General features: G+C 43.2%; 1 protein-coding gene across 10 annotated transcripts in view; it reads left to right on the top strand.

Moving 5' to 3' along the window:
• DGKG (diacylglycerol kinase gamma) overlaps positions 1–14976 on the top strand; it is a 197279-nt gene that overhangs the window by 40523 nt on the left and 141780 nt on the right. For 7 of the 10 annotated variants that reach the window (XM_074329144.1, XM_074329128.1, XM_074329156.1 and 4 more), the window contains exons 3-5: positions 2279–2466; positions 6837–6913; positions 14700–14865. In XM_074329144.1, the coding sequence (XP_074185245.1) occupies positions 2279–2466; positions 6837–6913; positions 14700–14865 (431 nt within the window). The remainder of the gene's footprint in view (positions 1–2278; positions 2467–6836; positions 6914–14699; positions 14866–14976) is intronic. The other 3 variants (XM_019735850.2, XM_019735845.2, XM_074329136.1) reach the window with 1 other exon arrangement.

The following is a 14976-nucleotide window of genomic DNA, read 5'->3' as shown; positions in this document are numbered from 1 at the left end:
AAATTGTGTTATTCAGAAGTATATTTCATTAGAATCAGATTAAGGCAAAGTTTCTCACTTTCAGACGTATGTAATTTACAGCTCACAATTCAAACCCGTCAGTGTCAGTGTGGGAGTCAGACAAAATGTTTAAGGGCTGATTTGTAGAACAATGTCAGGCTCTAAGTAAGCTTCCTTGAAACTTTGCTGTTTATATTGGCCACTAGGGTGAGAGTTAATCAAATGGTCATGGAGTCCTGGGCCCATAAAGAGTCACGTCCGCTTGCTTCCATCTTGGAAGGGAGAACCACAGTTCTTTCTTGCCCAATTCTCTTCCAGCACAAGTGGCCTTCTTTTCATTAGCAATGATGGGACTCTGCCCACAAGCACTCACAGAATCTATGGATAGGGAGAGGCTTCTGGGTACAGTGACACGCAAATTTGAATGTGCAGGTGAATCTCCTGGAGATCTTGTTAAAGTGCAGATTATGAACGAGTAGGTCCGGGGTAGTTTTGAGACTCTGTTTCTAACAAGTTCCCAGATTTTGCTGCTGCTGTTTGTCCAGGGACCACAGTTTTAGTTGCAAGAAAGTCTGAGTGGGGTGATCTATCTTCAGCCTTCACTTGGAAATAGGACTGATGAGGCCACATTATTTGGAGAAAAAGTGGGAAATTTTGCTAGCAACATAAATTTTACTTATACAAATAAGCCATACCAGTCATTCTGATCATTTGTGATGAATCAAAAAATCTTATTATCCTAAAGAGGGTTTTCTTATATCAGCCCAAATTCCCTCCGCTTCAATGGAAAGTCTTTTTCTCTTATTCTATGAAGGTGTGACAATTCAGTTGGCGGACTTATTGCAACGATGCTGCTAACCTTTCTTGATATCAGAGGGATTATGCATTATGAATTTGTACCAACTGGACAAAAAGTTAACCAAGTTCATTATTTGGAAGGAAGTGCCAGAAAATCTGCGTGAGAAACTTACACAATCCGAACTTTACGCCATGGCTCTTGCATCACGACAATGCACCAGCTCACATGGCACTGTCTGTGAGGGAGTTTTTAGCCAGGAAACAAATAACTGTATTGGAACACCCTCCCTACTCACCTGATCTGGCCCCCAATGATTTCTTTCTTTACCCAAAGATAAAGGAAATATTGAAAAGAAGACATTTTTATGACATTCAGGACATCAAGAGTTATATGATGACCACTCTGAAGGCCATTCCAGAAAAAGAGTTCCAAAATTGCTTTGAAGGGTGGACTAGGTGCTGGCATCAGTGCATAGCTTCCCAAGGGGAGTACTTTGAAGGTGACCATAGTGATATTCAGCACTTTTTCTAGGATGAGTTCGCGAACTTGATTGTCAGATCTCTCATGTACTTCTGTGGCAGAGCTATCACGCCCAGAAGTTCCCCCAAGTTGTTAACTTTATGGGCCTCAGTGGTCCTCAGCCTTGGCGACACATTGGAAATACTTGGGAAGCTTTGAATTCTTCCAATGCCCTGCCCTCTCCACCTCCACCCCTTTCCCCCACCCACCCCCGCACATACACATACACACACACACACACAGCACCCTTGGACCATTTAATCATAATCCTTAGGCATCAGACCCAGGTATCAGTAGTATTTAAAGCTCCCCAGGTGATTCCAATACCCAGCCATGGTCAACAACCATTGGTCTACCTTTTCTCTCTAGGCCCATAGAAATATAAGACAAGCAAGACAAGCCTGATCCCTTTTTTCACTCTCATTTATTTCATCAATCTTTATGGAACATTGATTTTATGCCAGACAATGGATGGTATGCTGGGGATAAACAGTGAACAGGAAAAGAATTATAACTGGGAGAATGTGTCAATGCTTATGGAATTGGAACTTCTGACACGTGCTCCCCACATTCCGCTCTGGGGCCTGATTCCTCCTGGCTGGCAAGGTGGGCCTTTTGATGCAGTGCTTCTGGTCCTGGCGTCTGTATTCTGACATTATCCTCCATCTTTCCAAGACCCTTGGAAAACTCTTGCTTTTGTGCATCTCACTGTGTCTTTGGTTTCCTGGAGTACTTAGGAAACTTATACATCCTAGCCTTCATCAGAAAAAGGAAAAATCTAGGTTTTTTATTCGTTTGTTTTTTTTTCCTCATATACCAACTTTTCTTCCCTCTCTGTGTCTTTCCTTCCATGGGTTAAGAGTCATTTAGGCTCTTCTCAATCTGTGGAATATTTTCTTCCACCCTCATCCTCATGTTTGTTTGCTTATTTGTTTGTTTGTTTTTTCTGTGTTGTGACAGGCAAGCCTTACTAGTCAGCCCCAGTTATACGGGAAAGTTGCTTAAGGCCCACTCATCACAAGTGAGGTCCAGGGACCTGCATAACTCACAACACCAAGGATCTGATTTGAAATGCAGAATCTCGGGCCCTGACCCAGACCTACTGAATCAGAATCTGCATTTAAACCTGATCCCCAGGCAATTCATAGGTATGTTACAGTTTGAAGTGCTTTTAGGAAACTTTGAGGAGAGTTATCATGCAACTTAGAATTTCACTCTCACCTATTGGTTTTCAGATTCACTTTTGAACATGTTGATTTATAGTTATTTCAAAGTTTAATGGTCTGACGAGGGCTCAAATACTCAGTGTTCTTAACTAGAAGATGGTCCATAAACTTTGGGTTCTAGCTCGGACAGCATAGCTGATGTTCTGATATAAACACTGAAGCTCTTGATTTGACTGTTTGTTCAGATGGAGGGCATTTTGTCCCACACAAATATGGCAGCAAAGGTGCCTGTGAGTAGGGCGAAATTTTCTCCTTAAAAGGACTTTGAATTTGCTCAAACACTAGGAACAGGTACTCGGTTAAGTTCCCAGAATTCTTGGCACATAAAGCACAAAGAGACAATTTTAGATTGAAACTTCCTTGGGTAGTTGTTACCACTGTTGACCTTGGTCACAGAGAAGAGCCTTCGAAACACTTGATTTGGGGTAAAACTGCACACGAATGGTGCTGCCAGTGTGGGCTCATGCGGAACGTTTCACTACCTTACCAAACAACTGAATAAGTTGACCTGTTGGGTGGAGTTCCTTAGGTGTTGTCCACTTAAACAATGGAGAATGTCTGCCAAGCACTGTGATTATTAGATTTAGCAGGGTGATACACTTTTTTTCCTTTTGCAATAATTATCCAAAATGTTCAGCAGCTTAAGACAGTCTTCATGTCTAACAATAAAATACCATCATAGGACATCAGTTCTCAACATTAACTCTACATTTGAACCCCCAGGGTGCTTTCAAATATACTGATTCCTGGGTTCCCCAAGAGTTGCTGACTTAATTGGTCTGGGTGGCTGAGCCCTGGGTTTCAATGTGTTAGAGGGCTCCTCGGGTGATTCTCATGGACAGCCAGGTTTGAGAGCCACTGTCACAGAGGAAGGCCCTTGTCTTCGGATTTACCAGTGTTTGTGTATCCAGTGCATCTACTTGCTGTGTCACAATTTCAGATTGTTAACAATCAGCCACCCACTCACTAGCTGTGTGCCCTTGAGTCATTTAGATTGTATAAACCTCAGTTTCCTCTTCTCTAAAATAGGGATAATTATTACAATAGAGGGTCATTGTGGAGATTTAACTAAAATATATAGGGTGGTTAGCACAGTGCCTAGCATATCGTAAGCACTCAACAAAATAGGAGTTATTTCAAAGAATGATGGATGCAGCCCTGCTTCGTATGTTTAGAAATGGAGCTCGACCTCCTCTGAGTCTGGTGGTGGTGTTACGATACAGGCTTTGACATGGAGTTCTCTACTGAGCTAGTGCTATTGGGCCCACAGATGGGGCCTGAAGTAAGATCAGGAAATCCTCTGAAGAAGCCCTTCATTGTTCTTAACCGCGCTAAGACAAAACAGAGTGGAGCAGTACCTACTTTACTCCTCAGGGGAAAAGAAACCCAGCCCAGAAGTCTGTTGGGAAGAAAACTACTATGATAAAGTATCAAAGGACATCCAAGGAGAAAGTAATGGGTATCATGTTTGAGAATTAGATTGTTTCCCGTTTTTAAAAGGGAAAAACGTTGCTGCTATGAGCTCATAAAAACCCATGAAACAAGTTGAAGTAAATGTGCGGTGAGGAACAGTCCTCCTGGAAATCTAGGAGCCAGCAATCTCTTGCATTGTTTTTCTATTTAATTTTAAGCTAGTAATCAGAAATTTTAAAATAAATGTCTTTTTTATTCTTTCTAAAACCTGTTTACTTGAATGTGAACATATGATGAATATATGTGTGTATGATGTGTATATATATGTAAACACATATACATGTATATATGGGGTTGTGTGTGTAGCTATTTATCTTTATCTATGTACATAGAGAGAGATATAGATATATATCTCATACCTTTAAATTTAAATAGGATTAGACCAATAGCGCATAGAACCAAAGGATTTCTGCTAGGATGAACTGTAGAATCGCCAAAATGCGACAGTGACATCAAAAGCATGTAATTCAAGTGAAATCACTCCTCTGCTTCTCATTCAAAATGCTAGCTCTATACTACTCTTGCAGAATCCACACTAGAGAGACCCATGCTCCCAAATTTGCTTTTTTCCCCCCAATTTGGTCACTCTGGCTGAGCCAAGAATCTCCCATTAGAGTAAATTCTAAAATATATAGGGGTTTCCCTAATTAATTAAGCTGCGCATGTAATAATTTGAATATAATTTATGTATGATGTTAACTGAGCTTTGGCCTAATTCTAAACTCTCTTCCATTCTGTTTCCAAAGTGATCTTTAGAAACATAGATCTTGTTATGTTACTCTACTACTCAAAAACTTTTTAGAATTTCAAATCAATGTCCTTAACTTGCCATTCAAGACCTACACAAATCTGGCCCCAAACTACTCTCTGCTTTTAACTTTTCTTAAATGCTCTGCGGTGCCTGTTTCCACATTTTTGTTCACCCTGTCCCTTCTAAGGATACCCTCTCCACTTCACGTCTGCCTTTACCCTCTCTTTACACCCCAGCTGAAGTAATACCTCCTTCATAGGGCATCCCCGGTCTGTATCCCAACACCGCTGTGATCCTAGTTTTACTTCTTCCCCACTCTGTCCTTCCTAGAGCTTCACAGCATTGCTACAGCATTAATTACATTTTTCTTTGTGTTAGCAAATGGTTAGGAAGTAAATAGGGAATAGTGCTTAATGGAAAGTAATATAAACTTTTGAGCCAGACTAGACCTGAGTTAAAACCCTGACTCTTAGGCAAGTCACTGAATTTTTCTGAATTTCAGCTTCTTCATCTGTAAACTGAAGGAAATATTACCAAATCTGCATAGATTGGTAGGGAGAGTATATGAGAATGTGCAGTGAAGGTCTTCAATAAGGAGAAGCTATTATTACCACAGTGATTCAGATCATCTCCAGACGACTTCATCAACAGTACCTTACAGCATCTTATATCCTCAGTGTGTTTTGAATTGAATGGAAGCAGCCCAAATTGATGGCATCTGCTGCTTGGATCTCACTGAGCTATTAGTTTTTCAACATCTGTTTTGAATTTCAGAAAGAAATGTCCATTTTTAGGCAACAGTAGCATTTTCCTATGGCATTTCAATATGTCTCAATCTTGAAATAATTATAACTTGTCCTTGATTGTATCCAAGTCAGCAATGCCGTGGAAAACAGCCCAGCCCATGAGCACATCTACTTTATGTAGGCCTAAGAGAGCATACCCTTCTGTACAAAGATCCTGAACATCAAGAAACACTGTGTCAGCTTTTAATGACATTGCTCTTTGCTCAGATGTCTAAATAGTTACGATAAGGGGGCTTGAAAAGCTCTTAATTATCCACAATACTGCAAGACAGGAAGAGCAGAAAGCCTAGTTTTCTCTGATGTCTGGAGAGTTAGTACTATACGGGATGCACTCAGGATGTGTTTCTGATGACAATTATTGACTCCTTTTTCTTGACTCCCAATTCCCTTATAAAACGCCTCCCAAAAAGAATCCACCATTTTCTCCCGTAGTTTCTGAATTATTTCCTATGGAAAACAGAATCTTCTAATCTACCATGTTTCATGAGTCTTCTGAGTCTGCTTCAGCACCAAGGACAGAGTCTCACAGGGCTTAATGCCCACCAATCTTATTAAACAAAACTTTAAATGTTTTCAAATTTCCGCTCAAATGTTTTCCGTATGATATACAAAGACTCATTAGCCAGTTGCAGTTATCAATGTAGAACTGAAGCAGGAGATAAGCAAGACAATTTAATAATTATAACGCTATTATGACAAGTGCTAGTATAGTTATATACAAGTCACCTGAGAACCAGGGGAGGGGATGATTAACTGACTGGTAGAAAGCCTTTACAAAGGAGTTCCTATTTGGGCTGGGTACTGAGAATTGAGTGAAGTTTGCAACACAGAAAAGAGACTCCATGAAAGAGTAAGGAGTGCATTCAGGGATTTCTGGTTTGATGTGGTTAAAAAGTGGGGGTGAATGACAGATTAAGATAAGAGATAAGGAACAAGATAGGCCAGATCACTGTGTCCTTATATACCAAGGTAAGGGGCCTAGGCTTTATCCTGGGAAACTGAAAGCCATTGAAGTGTTTTGATCAGGGACATGATCTGGTTAGATTTGTGTTTTAGAAAGATAGTTCCTACAGCAGGAGAGAGAATATACTGAAGGAAAAGAAATGGGAGGGCAGAAGCGTATATATGGGTGACATTTCTCCATACAGTCCCGGGGATGGGGGGCTGCTCCATCATAACCAAGGTCAGACAGGGAGAATTTACTTGGCCCATTTCCCATTAGCCGTGCACCAGTGTTTCACATGTGGATTATGTCTCTCCAGATTCTTCCAAGAAGATAAAGGACGTCTTGGCTGAATTTAATGAGAGTGGGAGCCTCAAACAATATGATTCACGTGAGGTAAGAACATTTCCATTTCAAACCTTAAAGAAAAGCCATATTCCAGGCTTTACCATAATTTGTTCCCCTCTTAGAAGTTTAGCTCACTTTGAAGAACTTCCTTCTCAACATATTTCCTCCTGTCTCAAGGGAGCCATTGGTGCTACCTGGAATTGTGTGTTTCCCAAGGCCATTCACCTTCTCACTGTCCTAGAAGATGACACCATAGCTTCTTCTCTTTCCTCCAATCTCTCACTCCTCCTCCCCTCCTCATTCTCAGTTAACCACTGTGTTTTCTACTTCACTGAGAAAAGAGAAACAATCAGAAGAGATCTTCCACAACATCCTTGCCCACCTGTGTACCTTTGCTCCTGTAGCTAGGGATGAATTCTCCATGCTCTTAAGTCCAATCCCTCCACTTGTGCACTCAATACCATCCTCTTTTGGTCTATTGACAGGCATTGCTTCAGCCACACTTATCTTTCTTTGTTTCTTTCATCTTTCATCTATATCTATCTACGTATCTATCTATTGTCTGTCTATTATCTATCTCTATCTCTGTTACATCAGCTGTTTCCTATATGTTAGATTTTTCTCATCAACATATAAACATTTCTCCTATATTAAAAAATGTTCTCCTGACTCCACTTCTCCCTTCAGCTATCACTTCATTTCTCTCCTGTGCTTTATAGCAAAGCTGCGCAAAAGGTTTTTCTATACTCATTGCCTCCAATTTCTCTTCTTCCCACTTTCTTGAAAGCCCTGTCATTGACATGTAGCCCCTACTCCTCCACTGAAAGCACTGAGTCAACAGAGCCAAGGACCTCCATGTGGCTAAACTCAATAGCCATTTTACTCAGCAGCATTGAACGTAGTTACTCAAATCCTCCTCTGTTTTCTTCACTTGCCTTTCAGGGCGCTATACTCTCCTACTTTTCCTCTTACCCCTGTACTTGACCTTTCTACTTAAAAATCCAATAAGCATCTCAAACTTAACATACACTGGACTGAGCTCCTTGATCTTCCCCTATAAAGCCTGTTTTTCCAGCAGTCTTCCCCATTTCAGTAAATGACAACTCCATTTTTCCAGTTATTCAACCTAAAACTATGGAGTCATCGTTGACTTTTCTCTTTTTCTCACATCCCACATCCAATTCATCAGCAAACCCTGCCACTTCTACCTTTAAAATATATCCAAAATCCAGCCACATCTCACCACTTTCACTGCTACCACCCTGACCTGAGTCATCGCCATGTTTTGCCCAAATTAAATTGGGCTCCCTATTTCTGCTCTTGATCTTTAAAGTCTATCCTTTGCACACACCCTGAGCATCTGATGAAAATTAAGTGAGATCATGTGACTGCTCCGCTTGACAATCTCTCATGGTTTCCCCCAATCCCCTACTCAGAATAAAAGTCAAGGTCATCACAATCTGCACCTCCCCCTACTCTCTGACCTCATTCCTTGCTACTCTCCTTCTCATTCTTTTCCAGACATATTCACCTCCTTGATGCTTTCAAACAAGCCAAGGTCGCTCTTACCTCAGCACTTTTGCACTTGCTTTGCCTTGTCCTGGAATGTTGCTCCCCAGATACCCACATTGTTCACTCCCTCACCTCCTCCAAGTGCCACCTTCTCGGTGAATATTGCATTCTCTATATAAAGTTTTCACTTCTTTTTCTAGACCCTCCCTATCCCCCTGCTCTGCCTTATTTTCCTCCTTAGAACTTCTCACCATCTGTTACACTATGTAACTTACATGTTTGTCTCTCTCTCCTACTAGAATATTTTATTTTCATTGCTGTATCCCAAGGGCCCAGAAGAGTATCTGACACATAGCAGGCACTCAATAAATATTTGTTGAATAAACAAATGAATGCAAGACCTCCCCTACTTTCAAATTCAATTCATCTAACATTCCCTAAGCATACAGGCACTGTACTGGGCATTGTAGAATACGTAAAGGTGAGGAAGCACTGTTCCTGCCCTCTGGAACTTACTTCTGACTGACAGGGTCAAGTTTAAGAGCCACGACCCTGGGCTCACATGGTTTTAGATTAGACCCCTACCTCTGCTGCCAGCCAGCAACGTGGCCTTGAATAGTATTTCACGTCTCTGAGCCTCAATTTTTTATCTGTGACCTGAAGACAACAATAATAACAACAACAAAAAGACCTTGCAGTTATAAGATGAATAGATAAACTGAGAAACTTTCTGCAAAGTGTCTAATACTTCACAAGACACTTAAAAAATGGTGCCTATGACCATTTCCCTTCTCTCCCAGTTCCCCAGGAGTTTTCAACTCAACTCCCTCTTCCTTGCTCCTGGATCCTTTTTAGGGCTAATTATAGAAAAGTGACTGACCAGCAGGACTAACCTGAGGATCATCCTTTCAACAAACCTTGAGTCAACTCCTTTTCTGCTGGGCACTGGGAATGAATCAACAGAGCCCATGCCTTGAGGTACATTTGGGAGGGGCTTTTCATAAAATGCACCAATCACCCGGAGAAGGAAGCGGGAGGAAGTCTTCCAGAAAAGAAGAAAGATTGAGAATACACCATTTCAAAGAACATTCCTGAGGAGAAGCCATGTGGAGAAGATGGCAGAGCCAACAAAGAGCTCCCTGACCCCCCCCATCCCCCCTACTCCAGCTCCAAAAACACAGGAACAAAGACTCCCGACTGCCGGAGGCTGCTAATCAGCCTGTCCGCCTTGAGTCTGACAAGTGGGAGGGGAACAATTTGGTCAGGCCACCCAGGGTGTGAAGGCCACAGGAGCTTTCAGAAGCAGGGAGCAGCTTGCCTGTTATGAGCACACTGCTGCCCCCACTCTTTATGCCTAGCACTGCTGTGTCCCAGGGGAGCTCTGTCACTCTGATTTCGTTCTCTGTTACAGTGTGGCTGGCTTCTAGTAGGTGTAAGATGCCTGCATGGGGTTGGGGAAACAACTAGGGCTTAGTTTCTCTCCAGCTTGATGGCTTACTGCTGCTAAAATGTCTCAATGAGAAACAGGCTGGCCGTGGGAAAATGGCAGGTTGCTTGCAAAGCCAGGCGAGGAATAAAAGTTTGCAGACTGGCAGGGCTGCATCTGGCCATGACAAGAATACCCTTGCCCGTCACCACCGTGTGACTCTGGAGACCGGAATGCCGCTGAAGACAGACAGGAAGTGGACAAGGACAGCAGAACAGAGGGAGCAGGGTGGCTGGGTGGCACTCTGACCTTAGACACGCCTAAGCACAAATCCTAGCGCTGCCACTTGCTTTATGACTTTATGAGCAAGATATTTATGTTCTTGGAAATTTTTTTCACCCACAAAATGCCAGTAACAGTCCCACCGTCCACTGTTGTTTTGATTGGGCTTGACTCAAAGGAACCGCTGAGCCAAAGCCAGTGCCCACTGTTGTTTTGAGATTTGAGAGAGATCAAGTATGTAAAATGGCTGATGCATGGTAAACTCTCCATCTAGCTCTCGTCCCTTCTTGAACTATGTAAGAATGAACACACTTTTTACAGAGGTTGCAGCAATAGCAATTGCCCAGCTAGTTCTTGAATAAAAGTTGCAGTCTTGGTGAGGGGGGATGGGGGGACAGCCTGAACAATAGCAGTGGCTAATGATGTCACTCCAGGGCTCAGAGAATTGCCCATGTGCCTCGTAGTGGTTGGTTATCTGGTTTGGACCTAGTACACAGCCATTCCCTACACATCACACATGTACTAAGCAGCTTCTCGGAGTCTAGCCTGCGCTCATAAAGAATCTCTCCCCTTAACCCAGATTCATTTTGAAAGTATAACGCAGTCACATTTCTTGGCCTCCTGAAATTAGGCTGTTCAGAGGGAGAGGCAGGGAACAGGATGTCAACCCTGGGACCTGGGACAGATACCGTGGCAGGAGCACGGCTCTAGGAGTCAGAAGATCTGGCGGCTTGTTTTTCTCTGACACTAGCTGGCAGGGGCAAATCACCGAACTTCTCGAACCTCAGTGAGGAGATCTAATCCCCACTGAGCGTTTCTGATGTGAATGGTCTGTTCCTGGGCTTATTCTATGCCATCTAGTTTCCCAGGATAGGGACATAAATGGTCAGACATGTGTTCAATCATTATTTTCTAAGTCCTCAAAACACGTTATCCGTTCTTTTCCCATGGTACTCACCACTGTTGACCCTACTTAGAATTATATATATATATATATAAAACAGGTATTGCAGTGACATGTATGTGTGTGCGTCCATGTTTGCGTGTGTACCTCTGAGTCCCATGAAGGCATGCACCCGTGCTTAGTTCATTGGTCTGTTCAGTGGCGCCCAGCACTGTGCTTCTGCGCTTCTGCTTAGGACACTCAGCACATATATGTTGACTGAGCAAACCACAGAACAACTGATGACTGCCAACTGTACCAGTTAAAAACCCAACACCCACTAAAATACCTACCAGGAAACACTGTGATAGATAGTGTGGGAGTACACAGATGAAATGAGACATTTCTCTATCTTCTGGGAGCTCTAAATCTAGTAATAGAACTAAGGTATGTCACAGGCAACTACAAGTGTGTGTGTGTGTGTGTATTTGTGTGTGTGTGTGTGTGTGTGTGTATATATATATCACATATGAGTGTCCCACAACAAGAAACGAGGTGGAAAGTATAGCAATTCAGGCACAGGAGATCATACCAGACTTCCTGGAGGAGGTGGCATCTGGGTTGGACCTTAAAGGATAGCTACAATTTTAACAGGTAGAGAAGGAAGCAGTTCACATAAAGTGCATGGAGGGTTGGAACACAGGAGAAAAATGGAGACCATAGACAGAGTGTGGAAGTACATACAGGGATTAATAGGAGAAAAGACCAGAATGGTCTCAGAACTTGAAATAACTGCCAATCTAGGTTGGAATGGAACTATGGGAGGGCTATGAATCCCAGAGGACCCAGGGAGTGGACAGGATGATCCATTGTACTATGGAAACACTACGTATTACATTGATTACATTGATTTTTATATCATCTAATTTCTATTGTCTAATTTATTTTTGTGTATGTTTCATAACGTATAATAAAGGAGCACAGTAGTATACATATATAATTTATAAGCATACTCAAAAGTGTTCTGGAGGGGTACATGATTTTAAAAATCTGGAGACAACTGATCTCAACTCTGCCAGGGGCAATTAGAAGCCATAGAATGTTTTGTGTAAGGAAGCAATCAGATCAAAGTTGTGCTTTTGGAAGATCCACCTGGCAAGGAAGGATAAGATGGATGTGGAGGAAGGAAGCCTTTGAGAGGTATTGCCGTGGTGCAGATAGGGTGCGTGAAACAGAAGTCTGAAACCAGGGTCATTGGGAACTTCAATAGTCCCCTTGTCATAGACATGGCAGATGCGCAATGGACACAAAGGGCTCAAATAGACTGAATATGACAGATATTGCCAAAGAACAGTGGACAGAAGGAAGGGACAGGAACTAGTCTCAGACTGCTGGGAGTTCAAAGCTGAACCTGGAATGTTGAGAGAATAATGGTGTCATTGACATTAACAGAGCTACAGGGTCAGGAAGAGAAGCTGGGTTAGGATGGAAGCTAATAGAAGTTTAGAATTTGAGGTCTTCTAGTCCAGCACTCACAATTTGCTGAAGAAGAGGGTAAGGTTCAAAAAAGAGGAAAATATGGTAGAGCTGAGACCAGTCATGAGATCTCCTGCATTGCACACTGACCTTGTTTGATGACCTTTCAGCTTTGGTTTCTTAAGCGCGTTATGTTAGGCTTTGTTTAACTGAACTTTCTTTTTGTTACATCATTTAGTACAGTCTATTTTCCGGCAATATTTTATGCTGATAGTTTTCAATTTGATGCTAACCAAAAAAGATTAACAGGATATGTTGGAGCTGAAAACTACATTGTAAAACAGTGCTTTTCAATTAAAATAGTGTAAAGGAAAAAACAGTGCAAAAAGAGCCTTTTGAAATAAATTAATGACAGTACCATCAGCAAATATTGAGTCAAATCAAAGTAGAGAACACAGAGAACCAAAATAGCACCACACCATGGACGAGAGAGTTTCAAGAAGGAAAGAGGATGGAATACTGCACAGAAGCCAAAGATGAGAAAGTCTACAAAGAGACAAGTGAATCCGTGACCTTCAAGAGAGCAGGTTCAGAGGGGCTGGAATCCAAACTGAATGGGATTAAGGAAGTGAGGCTCCTAATGAGGTCTGTTTGGAGAAATCTGAAGGGGCAGGGAAGGACAGGCCGGTAGCTTGAACACGCGCTCAGGCAGAGAGGCAGATGCTGGGAGATGCCATCAGTCAGGCAGGGTGCAACCAAGGGTAATAGTAGGTGGAAAAGATTTTGCTTTTGCATACTGGGGAAAAGGAGAAAGATGTATGAGGAAGGGACATTCTGTACTGACGAGGCTGTGGAGACAGAGAGGGACAAAAAGAGTATGAAATACAAAGGCACAGTGACTCAGGGACAGAAAAGACAGAGAGATTGGTAGCTGTCCCAAGAGTCCACCGTTTGCTTAGAGATCCCTCAGACTAGTAAGAGCCTGTATTAGCCAAATCAATCTCCCTCCACTCTGCAAAGGAGGTGTATAGAACAGCCTAGCCTGAGGCTAAGTAGAAAGTGCCTTGTGAGCTCCCAGTGGTGTCGGGAGGGCATCACTTGTTTTCGGGGCCAAGACTTAGTGTCCCAAATCTGACGGTACACATGCAAGCTAGCTCCAGGTTCTGGAAACACTCCCAGAGCTTCCAGAAGAGACTAGAAGAGAGCTTCCAGAAGGGGTTAAATGCTATCAATATTTTAGAGGGAGAGCCAAGTAGGCCCCCAGCAAGGGATTTTATTCTCATGGCTCTTATATTCACAAAAGCCCGCAAAGCACATCTTGGAGTAATGCTTCCTCAGATGAGTCCCAGGAGCATCTGCCGATTTGATGAAGAATCTGATGCCATCAAAGCCCAAGCCAGTGATGACTCACTGCAAAGTGTTGCTGAGTGTTTGCTGAGTGCAGCAGCAGCCCTTTCTGGCATGGTCGCTCCCAGCCTGGGACCAGAAGCCCGGCAGTACTGGGAGAGATACAGCAGGGAGCGGGTCCAGTTTGGGGCATGTTTCTTGGTTCTACCTTCTGTCCTTGGCTTCCTGCTCTTCTCCCAGTGCCTAAATCCTTCACAGGGACATGTGTTGAGAGCATCTGAGCCACACACACACACCCTCCCCTGTTATCTTGAGGTTTGTCCAGCGAAGGTCAGTTATGAAAGTAATGTCCTTTTCTCTTCCAGGTCTTTCCTATTTTCTGAGAGCTGAATACCCAGGAATCCCATTGCTCACAGCACAAGGAGGACATTGACATAGCACAGAAGAGCTATTTCTTTCTCTTGTGTTTTCAACTACATCCTTTTTCATCTTAACCAGCATTCTAAGCCCCTGACCTAGTCCTGCTCATTAGAGACATGGGCTTAGTTAGACTCAGGCACAGCCCTGCGCTGCAGCCTCCACTCCCCACGCTCTCTCCATCACTCCCTTTTCCACCTAAATTTGGCTATGTCTTGTTACAAAAGCCTCCTGTGCTTCTGTGCTCCACCAAGCCCCAACATGCAGCCACCAATGTTTTCTTTACATCCTCTCCGTCCCACGCTTCCTGTGCCTGCCTTTCTCTGTCACCTCCTGGCCTTTTCATGTCTGCCCCTACCAACCACTGCACTTTCTTCCATTTCCATTTCCATTTCTCTCACCTGCCAGCTCCCTGATTCCCATTCCTTTTCCTTCTCTCCTCACTGTCCTTCATGTCTCTTCACTGACTTTCCCTCTTTGTTCTTTCTCAGCCAATTAGCTATGATGTCTTCAAGCTGTTCATGAGGACATACCTGGAAGTGGACCTTCCTCAGCCACTGAGCACAAACCTCTTCCTGGCCTTCAGCCAGAAGCCCAGACAGGAGACCCCAGAACACCCAAAGGAGGAGGTCGGCAACAGCGAGGCCAGTGCCCCAGGTACATAGACCACTATTCTCCAACATGGAGCGGGTTTTGCCACTCTAACCCACTTTCCACAGCATGGCTGCACTCCCAGAGGGTTCCCTGAGCATAGCAACTTCCCTACGG

The sequence above is a fragment of the Rhinolophus sinicus genome, linkage group LG01, assembly GCF_036562045.2.
Source record: "Rhinolophus sinicus isolate RSC01 linkage group LG01, ASM3656204v1, whole genome shotgun sequence".
Lineage (NCBI taxonomy): Eukaryota > Metazoa > Chordata > Mammalia > Chiroptera > Rhinolophidae > Rhinolophus > Rhinolophus sinicus.
This window is presented reverse-complemented; position numbering and strand designations above follow the sequence as displayed.